At 42.5% G+C, this 11,204-nt stretch overlaps 1 protein-coding gene across 4 annotated transcripts in view; it reads right to left on the bottom strand.

The window, feature by feature from the left end:
* Positions 1-11,204, bottom strand: part of auts2a (activator of transcription and developmental regulator AUTS2 a) — a gene marked incomplete at its 5' end in the record, with an annotated part of 386,388 nt that overhangs the window by 114,614 nt on the left and 260,570 nt on the right. For all 4 annotated transcript variants that reach the window (XM_080434942.1, XM_080434943.1, XM_080434941.1 and 1 more), the window contains one exon: positions 6,289-6,318. In XM_080434942.1, the coding sequence (XP_080291068.1) occupies positions 6,289-6,318 (30 nt within the window). The remainder of the gene's footprint in view (positions 1-6,288; positions 6,319-11,204) is intronic.

Genomic DNA, 11,204 nt, shown 5'->3' on the forward strand with positions numbered 1-11,204 from the left:
ATCCTAACAGTTTTTTGAAAAAACCTATGTTGCTATATCAGTGGAGCTCCAATTTTCCATGTCAAGGACCCCCAAAAGGATGTATTTGGCTGCGGACCCCCCCATCTCAAAATATATTGTTCCAGGGACCCCCAGAAGCACAGATCGGAGTTGAAAATGTTCGCTTTAAAACATCTATATTCAAAGATTTGCAAAAAAAACGATAAAAAAAAAATAGCAGATCTACAAGCTCATAGCGCGGCACTCGGTGCCGTGCTATGAGCTTGTAGATCTGCTATTTTTTTTGAATAGCCGAGGAAATCTTAAAATGACACAGACGCGTTTCCGGTCTTAAAGGGTTAAGCATTAGCAAGCCTGCACAGAAAGGCTGGGTTACAAAGACTGCACACAATGACGAGACACAGAACGGAAGTATTAACTTATCCATTCAAAATGCTCTAATCTAAAAGATTACTTTCATGGCATTGATATTTTAATGCAAAAGATAAGCCATAGAGGCATAGTGGCATATTGAAGGTTACAAAACAAAGAAAAAGAGCACGGTACTGTATATGCACAATCTCATTTTCCTCCCGGGACTAAAAAGTTTTTTTTTTTTTATGAATAGTTGAAAGACATTACTGGCCCATACATAAACATGTGCACGCTGGCGCTAAAAAAACCCTGCAGCCATTTCACATTCACTTTACCCTCATCATCCCCTTTAACCCAATAAGACCGGGAACGTATCTAATGTGTCATTTTAAGATGTCTTTGGCTATATTCAAAAATAGCAGATATACAAGCTCATACTGTAGCTTGTGCCGCACTATGAACTTGTAGGATTAGCTATTTTTGAAAAATCGTGACATTTTTGGAAATCTTAAAATATACATTTTTTTGCAGCGAACATTTGTAACTCAAATCTTTGCTTCTACAATTCTAAATCCTAACAGTTAAAAAAAACAAAAAAACACTTATGTTGCTATAATATCAGTGGTTCTCAAACTTATTTCTTGTCAAGGACCTCCAAAATGGTATGTATTTCTCCGCGGACCCCTCCCCAGCTCAAAATATGCTGTTCCAGGGACCCCCTAGAAGCAAAGATTGTAGTTAAAATGGATATATATTCAAAGATTTGCACACATTTTCACGATTTCTTTTCCCCCCCAAAAAATAGCAGACATACAAGCTCATAGCGCGGCACTCGGTGCCGCGCTATGAGCTTGTATGTCTGCTATTTTTTCAATAGCCAAAGAAATCTAAAAAATGACACAGATGCGTTCCCGGCCTTAACGGGCTAAACGGTCTCAGATGTTGGAGAACCTGTTGGCGTTAACTACAGCGTGAAACAGGGGAATGTTATTGGGGCTTTTGGCGGACACACATCAAAGGCACTGTAGGGCTATGGAACCCTCTCTCTCTCCTGTCAGTGCTTCCCTGCCAGTAATACAGCCGCATCCATAATTGGACTCAAGCTGCTCCGAATGAACAGACCAGTCCTACCTGCTAGACCCAATAAAAAGAACCACCTGATCCTCATCTGGATCCTCCATGTAGGGGGAAAAGGGAGGGGAGAGAGTATGAGTGCAAAGAACATCATTTGCTTGACTGTCAGTGTTGCCAGATTCTGTGAGAGAAACAAGCAACCGGTCTAGGAAAACAAGCCCAAAAGAAGCGACTATGGGCCACATGAGCACTTCAAACATATGCATCAGCTATTTGAAAATAGCCGATCTACAAGCTCACTTGTAGATCTGCTATTTTATAATAAGCAGATCTGGCAACACTGCTGACTGTCTGCCTTTCAACGAGTGGAACCGGGGCCAAACTACTTGACGGGCTAGCGAACAGAGCTGGACCTCATCACGTCCAGCAAAACCTTTGAGAGGACATTTCTGGCTCCTTGGCTGTTTTTTTTCTATTTCTCGCTTGCATTGTGATGCCATTCATCTACCTACAGCGCTACGCGGCCCGCGGGCCGCATGCGGCCCCAACGCAGCGTCTTGGCGGCCCCTCATGGTCAAACCAAAAAAAAAAGCACAGGATAAAAATATACATTTCCGTTTAAATATGGGTTGCTAACTTTTTTTTTCAAAAACAAACATCAATTGTTACAGGTATAATGCATAGTTTTCTATGCATTTCGGGTTTTTTGGGGGGTTTGACCCCCATTTTTTTCCGGCCGAGCGGCATTGCCGCGCGCCCAGGGTAGGTGTCCCTTATTTCAATCTCTGGGAGTTGGCAACCCTAACCTTGCCATACCTTAGCTTTTGCTGAACTGATGCCACTGGACATACACACAAAATAAGCAGGTACAGTGAAAAGAATATGATGTACATTTTCTTATAACAATAACAATGCGTAGTTACAAAATCGAAAAATCCAAAATAGGACCGTCATTTTTAGCTTGCGGCCCCTTGGACTTTTGGTATTTTGCTGAGTGGCCCCTGAGCCATCTTAAGTTGAGTAGCCCTTCTACCACATGGTACCTGGATTTCACATCCAAGATGCCCCCATTGGTGCAGGATTACAAAATAGGCGAGCTGACATGCAGAATAATGAAAATGGATTAGAACCAGGGCTGGGCAATATGATCCGAAAATATATCGAAACCCGATATTTACAACCAATAACCAACTTAATTGAATGATCGAGAAGCTCGATCGAGATGTTTTTTTGACAAATATGTATTATTTTAACTCAATGAATTGACACGAAAACATTTTTTTACCAGGTTGCAAAACCTGGTCTACATCTACACTCGCTAGTCGTGACTTTGGCGGCACTTTTTCCTCATTAGCTGGTCCTTTAGCCAATGAGGGCTCAATGTCCTCTCAGAATATGGGATCTAAAGACGACCCCCCAATACTGTGTTCGGCCACTGTATGTAACTCTATGGTAAGTGGCGCTGTAGCTCAATGTTCTCTCAGAATATGGGATCTAAAAACGTTGCCAGGTTTAGTGAGAGAAATAAGCAACCACATGGGATCTAAAAAACGTTGCCATGCTTAGTGAGAGAAATAAGCAACCTGGTATAATATGACTGTGTCACATATTATACTTTTATACTTTGTTGTACAATCGAGGCAAAAGTTTGAAATAATAGTGATCGCTCATGCAGCCCTAGACCATTAAAATAGTGAACACAAAACTGTAGTACTGTGAAGAATAGCACCTATAAGAACCAGGTATGCGAATACCAGTGCCAGCTGAATCAAGTCCCCTTTTGGTCCCCCAAGTCCGGCCCCAAGAAGGCCATGCACACAGACTACACACAGATTATTAATATAATCCATTTGTTAACCAATACCTTACTATGTTTAATAGGAGAAATCACCTTGTCACTAGTATGCATGTATGAGCTGTATGTGATGATAGGGCTGCTTGTTTCCATCAGAGAGAGACGGGCGGTAGGAGAGCATCTCGACGATGAAGCCCGGGCAGAGATACTAATGACAGCAGAGATAGAGCTAATAATACTAACACGATAAGGTGTCTGTAGCGGGTCAGCCTCCTCCCTGTCACCCGGCACACCATTAACCCATTAAGACCCAGAAAGCTATTCAAAAATAGCAGATATACAAGCTCATAGCGTGGCAATCGGTGCCGCGCTATGAGCTTGTAGATCTGCTATTTTTTGAAAAATCGTATTTTCCCCCCCAAATCTTTGAATATATATTTTTTAAAGCGAACATTTTTAACTCAAATCTTTGCTTCTGAGGGTCCCTGGAACAACACATTTTTAGATGGGGGGGTCCGTGGCCAAATACATATCATTTCGGGGGGTCCTTGACATGAAAAAGTTTTAGAACCACTGATATAGCAACATCATTTCTTTTCAAAAAACTGTTAGGATTTAGAAGACATTTGTGGAATCCCAGGAAGCAAAGATTTGAGTTACACATGTTTTAAAAGAATATATATATATTCAAAGATTTGCACAACATGTTCACGATTTTTCAAAAATAGCAGATCTACAAGCTCATAGCGCGGCACTCGGTGCCGCGCTATGAGCTTGTAGATCTGCTATTTTAGCCCAAAGAAATCTAAAAAAAAATTACACAGATGCGTTTCCGGTCTTAAAGGGTTAACATGTCATGATAGAGACGCCCCGTCCTACAGGTCACTGTGTAATGAACGGACCACTCCGACAGCATTGTGTGTTTTGCACAAGATATACACGTGCGCGCACACACACTCTCACACACGCATGCGGCGAGATATGCGAACGGGCGGCTGTCTCTTATCAGGAGCCCGGCAGCTCCTAGTCGAAGCAGGCAAAGGGCTTTTTCTACAACCAGGCAGAACGTGATTTCTCCCGGGAGCACTTTTTCCATTTCCTTGCTTTTGAAGGGAAACTAAATAAGCCTACGTTTGTCCGCGTCTGAATCCATTTGACCCGTTAAAACGCCTCTGCTCTCTCCGCCGCCGCGGCGTTGTGTAAAGTAGAACGCATCATCCAGCAGAATGCAAATGGCGTTTGCGTGGCGGGGCATAGCAGCGCCTGGCAGGGACTGATAGTGGCAGAGGTGACTGGAACCGGGGACGGGTGGGAGTGTGGGTGTGTGTGTGGGGGGGTAGTAACAGTTGTTAAGTGGGAGCTCCAATTACTCCCTAACACAGAGGAAAAACGTGGGAGCCAGCCCCTGTCATAAGGGTCCCCTATTTACTAATTCACTCCTCTGTTACTTTAACACACAATTAATCAGTGACAGGAAGGTGTAGTCAGTGCTGTTCATCAGCAGCGTAACGTGAGCCGCGGCGAATTAATACGGTCGCTGGGGGGATTACAGCTTACCGTGCTCTCTCTTCTCCCTCTCTCCCTGAAACAAAAGGAATTGCCACCGAGACAGGAGCAATTTAAATCGACAACGCTGAGTAATGACTCAATTTGCTGCACAGTCTAAACACCACAAGCAAATGGCATTACTAAATCATTAGGCTGGATCTTGGATCTCTACTTAGAAGTCGTTGGGTATAATGGCCGCTCCCAGATTGTGAGCGCCTAAAAAAGACAACGCGTAGACTTACAAATACAGTAGGACAAAGGAATAGTGCATTGCATAAACATCGAGTCAAACAAGACATGAAGTCGTGTATACCAGCTTGCTTTCTTTTTTCTCTCTGTGTGTGTGTGTGTGTGTGTGTGTGTGTGTGTGTGTGTGTGTGTGTGTGTGTGTGTGTGTGTGTGTGTGTGTGTGTGTGTGTGTGTGTGTGTGTGTGTGTGTGTGTGTGCTTGCCGTGTATGCGCAACTTGTTTTCATAGACCTGGTTCCTGATTTGTCTCGCAGAATCTGGCAACACTGCTAGTGGCTCCCCATTGGCTTAGACCTGTTGCTTATTTCTCTCGCAGAATCTGGCAACACTGCTAGGCTACGCAGCTCGTATGCAGAGGTGTAAAGTAACTAAGTACATTTACTCAAGTACTTTACTTAAATTTTGTCCTATATACTGTATTACTCTGTGTCACGGCGATTTGAACCGACGGCAGGCGTGTATAGTAGGCATAGAGGCGAGAGGCGTGTCTAGTACCATAGCTTGGGAGGACGAGACCGCCCGTTCAGAGTATGGGTAAGTATCCCCATTGGCTTAAAGGACAGCCAATGATTGAAAACATGTCGCGAATATGTCTAACACATATGGATGACTAGTAGGTCAGTCTCTTCTTAGACAAGCTTGCAAGCTGGTAAAAATATACTTGATTGAGGGCTGATATTGGATTATTAGAATAACTTACCAAATATATGATGAGTATTATATTCTGACTTGCTTCCAATGTAGATAAACTTACATTACTTGAAGCTTTTCCCAGTGTCAACAGGTTCAGAGGCATCTACTATATGAGTTTGTGGCTGGTACATTATACTGTACAGTACATATCCAAAAGCACAGTGTATATATTAAATGGTAGGTTGGTATGCCTGGCTTGAATTCAGACGAAGGGTTTTTACATTTATGTTTTATATAAAGATTTACATAGAAACAGCAGTGAAAGCAAAATACTCCTCCCAGCCCTTAAAGCCACAGAACACGCACTTAAATGGAATCTCAACCCTGGAAATCCATAACAGTTTGATTTAGACTTCGCCCATCATTAATTCATCTATCATTAAATGTGCAGAGCTAATTAAGGCTTTCTCATAGTTATCAGGTCTAATTATATTCACAAAGTCTAATATTTGATTCTTATCGAGCACACTGATAAAAAATATATCATGTGGATATGATCCACATTTTGTGGCGCCTCCTCCAGTGCAAGATACAGTACAGTAAGTAGTAGGAATTCAAATGAAATGAAGTTTTTACCTTGTCTTCTTGGTCACTCTCACTGTCACACTGCAAGAGAGAAGGAAGATTCATAGTTATTCATAGTTATAGTACAGGAAGGAGGGCGATGATTTCTATTTTAGTTGAAAACTGCAAGGACTGGAGTGTGGAATGCCATCTATAAGTGAAGCATATATACTGTACATTCCACACTGTATATCCTCACGGAAAAGTCCACCCTATACCCTAATTGATATTGCATCAAGTCCTAAAAGTACAACCAACATTCTGAAGCTCATTCCTTTTAGTGGAAAATCATACCAAGAACTTTAAAATGTATTTTAACTTTTACTCTAACTTTTAACCCATTAAGACCGGGAACGCATCTGTGTGTCATTTTTAGATTTCTTTGGCTATTCAAAAATAGCAGATATACAAGCTTGTAGATCTGCTATTTTTGGAAAATATATTTGGCCAAATACATATAATTTTGGGTGGTCCTTGACATGAAAAGGTTTGAGAACCACTGATGTAGCAACATAGGTTTAAAAAAAAAAAGACTGTTAGGATTTAGAAGACATTTGTAGAATCGGCCTCAGGTCTTAATGGGTTAAAAGAAGCTAAAAATCATTTTGGAGATGTATCCAGAAATGGGGGTGTGCCCCAGTGCATAATGATGAGTGACAGCTGAGCAAGCAGAGGAAGTGAGATGTGGTGTCGACAAGCTGTCTCTGTTGTAACTGTAGGTTACAAGTCAATTCACAAGTCAAGTCACAGTCACATAATCGTTAGCAGCGGTAATATTATCACACCATTCAACATGTCAAAAGGCCAATGTTGACATTATGCTGGAAAGTTTTTAAGCCGTCCAAACTGCTATAGGTAAAAGTTAATGTGGAGATGTGTCTTGTCAGCGCGAGACTAACGTTAGCCAATGCTTTGCTAGCTCGTACAAGACGCGCCGCTGCACCTGCTTATAAAGTAGGTAAGAGAATGTTAGCACGCACATCATTATTAGGCCTAGCATCCATATTCTGGGGGGGAACATTCGCCAAAAATAGGCAATCTACAAGCTCACAACGCACCGCGGTGTGTTGTGAGCAAAATAAAAAGTTTTTACTGACGGAGCCTGGTCTCGACTTGGTTAGCACGAAAAACTAAATTTGTAATTTGTCCTGAAAGCATATCAGCACTCCTGAGAACTATTCAAGGTGATGTCTGGAAAAGATATCAAATGTTGACATTTTTCTTTTTTTTTAATTGGCAACCCAAATTGGCAACCCAAATGGAGCATAGTCGGTGCAAACTTATGCAAACAAGATTGTTATTCAAATTTTAGGCATTGATGTGGATTTCTTAGAATTTCCCTTCCACTATGACAGAACCCAAACAATAGAACCTTATAAATCCCAATTAAATGCACAAAAATGTGCTTCATAGTCAAGTAGGATGAATACCCTTATAACATCTCCGTAAGCATTTGTGTGTGTGCGTTTACACATACGTTAGGGTTAATGTATATAACTGTGGATCTTCAGATTTGATTAGAATGCGGTTCATTATACAAGTCATGATCTAATTCCTTTTGAAATGACAAGCCTTATCAGCTCGTTAAAGGTGAGATGAACGCAGATCAGAGTGCCTTCATATTCAGTGCCTCAGTGTTATTATCTGACGCAAACATTGGATAAAAGCAAACAGGAGAACAAATCGCACATAAGCAGTCCCCTCTCCACCCCCCAACTCCATTAATATTTAAAATTGCAACAATTCATGGACTAGAATCTCAAAACCCCCAACTGCCACTCGAATTATGTTTCCATCATGCGTGTTCCCAATTTCCTTACTTAATGGTTGATACTCTGGATGGAGACGTGGTAAAAAAATATTTAAAAAAAGCAAAGGAACTCTTTGATGGAGGGGGGGAAAAAGTGGTTGGATTTCATTTTTTCCTCCTCCAATTTCAATTTCAAGGTCCACTTAATTCTTTATCAACTAATTAGTGTGATGCTGGGTGACCGGCAGCCCTCGAAGTCGTGCATATGGCTGAGGCACCGAGAAGCATTGGAGTCGGAAATGAAGAAGGCATTGGGGGGTAATATGGGTAGGGGGGGCTGGTGTGGGGGTCTGTGCATGTGTGTGTGTGTGTGTGTACATGTGTGTGTGTGTGTGTGGGGGGGGAGGGGGAAGGGGGGGGGGTGGGTCGTGTGCAGGATGGGGTGTCGATTAAAGTGGGGGGGGGGGCTGAGTTCTCTGCCAGTGTGAAGTGATTGACAGCCCCAGGGAGCCAGGCCACAGAAGGCCCCTGTCTTATTCCCGCCCCCCCCCCCCCCCCCCCCCTCACTCTCTCTCGTTTGATTTTCTTTTTTTCTTTCTTTTTTTTGCTGATCCGGGGGCCCTGCAGAGCTCAAAATGTAGCCGGGCCGGGGCCGGGCCTCATGGCTGCTGCTCTATTCCTTGGGCTGCCCGGTTAAAGAGGGCCCCTGTGAGCTCAGCAGGAGCACGGCATCCAATTTACAGGCCTGTCCCACACAGCCCCAGGGGCCGCCGGCAGGCACACTGCCATGATGGTCAGCTCCAGCAGCTCATAAATTATGCAGAGGCAATAAATGCACTGGGCAAACACTCCCTCAGACACTCTCCCCAGCTCTGTATATTTCCCCTCTCTCTCTCTCTTCTCCCTGCCTGCCTTCATCCCTTATTCCCCCGGATTTTAATACAGTGCACATAAGCCAGCAGCCATATAGAGACTGTCAGCTGTACAGATAAATATGGATAATAGAAGAAATGTGAAGGCTGATTACATGTGGCAGAGGGTGCATGGTGGAAAACGCTGCACAATGTCATACATGCGTGTACATTCATCGCAGTGCGTGTGAATAGATAACACCTGTCGGACCATGTATCACTCTCTCTTGTTCCACGGCCTCCTACGTGGAACAAAATGCTGCAGAGGACGCCATCAGATGAGCTGCATTAGCCGTCTCGACTGCTTCCACGCATTTAGGCCCTTCAGACTGTGACAAGAGTAATGTGACCAAGAACTCATTAGCCGCTTCTCTGACTGTGCAAACCACACACAAGAATGCAAGCAGGGGAAGGAGTTCAAATAATGGCAGACATTTTCCCCCCACTGTGTTGTGATCCACAAAAAAACACTAGCAGTCGTTCTTTCGCTCTTTTCTCTCTCTCTCTATTTCTCTGCCTCGTCCCTGGCTGTGCAGCCAATTGCTTTGATTGCCAAGATAGAAGCCGGCTGGAATGACTTGCCCTTGCTTGTGAAGCAAATGGAACATGCTAATGGAACTCATCGTATTACCCGATGCAAAAGTGCCATAGCTCATTACTTTAAGATAAAAGGATATCACTGTAGACGGCGAGCAGAATTGACTTTCTGCGCCCGCGACTTGATGATGATTTAATCAACTGCTCTCTTTCACTTCTCATCCGCACGCCTGTCGCTTTCACAGGTGCCACTAAACGAGGCCCTCACACAGCTAGTGAGGGAGAGAGAAAAACGAAAGGAATTGCTGTCATTACTTTTTTCCCTCTTCTCTCCCTGAGAATAGAGGTATGCAAATGTCCCAGCGCCACAAAGGATGGGGGGGAGGGAAAAAAAGGAAAACTTAATCAAATGGAAATACTTTTATAATGAGCAAAGTAAAAAAAATTGAAAAAAGAAAAACAGAGATCAAGCATGACATGCAGGCAAGGGCAGACAATATGAACAATCCTTCCACGAGCACAGTCGCCTACGCTTCGTCACGCCCAGTGTTCCAACACGGAGGAAACGGAACAAATAATGATCGCGCTGGAAAGATAAAAACAACTCAGGCATGCAGACAAGTCAGAGCTGTCAGTCAATGATACGTGATCATAGTACATTAATGCCCAGCCTTATGCATAAAACAACCTGAAACAAGGATGTAAAAACCATGACAAACGTAGAATGTTATTTCCTTATAGTGCCTGTTACTTATCAACGTGTACCGTAGAAACACAAGCAGAGAGGGACTGCTGGATAATGGTAAGCCAGAAAAAGGTGTGTCTGTGAGAGTGTGACACTGCTGCGTATAATTGGTACAGTAGGCCTAACCATTAACAGGGCACTGTATGTTATTGTTTCATGAGGCACAGCTGGTGACCTCAGAAATTAACTTATTGCTGTGCTCATGGGGGACCATTAGCTACTGCTGAGTGAGTATGAATAACCCCACAGAAGTATGGGTATCTGTAATGTCACATTCCAGACTTCAAAGGCCTTTTTCTAATGAAAAGAAATATGTCAGGTGTCTAAAGCAACAATGGAATGAAATCATATTCGAGAGAGTGCAACCTAGCTGTTGGAGTCAAGCAGCCAGAGGTGCTGTCTTCACATAAACATATAAACAGTATGAACAAGATTCACACCATGACATGTTTTTATTATTATTATTTCTTATTTCTTATTAATTTATTACAAATTCACATCAGATGAAGACCTGGGCCTAAACATTGTGAATAGTAAAAAAAATGAAAAAAATTGCCATTTAGATAAGTGAAGGTACAGTGGTGGAAAGTAACTAAGTACATTTACTTAAGCACTGTACTTAAGTAAAATGTTGAGGTATTTGTACTTTACTTGAGTATTTCCAATTTCCAATACTTTTACTTCTACTCCACTACATCTCAGAGGGAAATATTGTACTTTTACTCCACTACAATTCTTTGAAAGCTTTAGTTACTAGTTACTTTTTAGATACAAATTATGATATTATGAAACATACATTAACCACTTTAGCCCTATTTTATACCTAGTCTATTTGAAAATAGCCGATCTACAAGCTCACAACGCGTCGCAGCGCGACGCGTTGTGAGCTTGTAGATCTGCTATTTTCAAACATGTTAGTACTTTTAGTTTTGGTACTTTAAGTACATTTTGATACCAATACTTTTGTACTTTTACTCAAATACAT

Source organism: Gymnoscopelus braueri, assembly GCF_963280865.1.
Source record: "Gymnoscopelus braueri genome assembly, chromosome: 8".
Lineage (NCBI taxonomy): Eukaryota > Metazoa > Chordata > Actinopteri > Myctophiformes > Myctophidae > Gymnoscopelus > Gymnoscopelus braueri.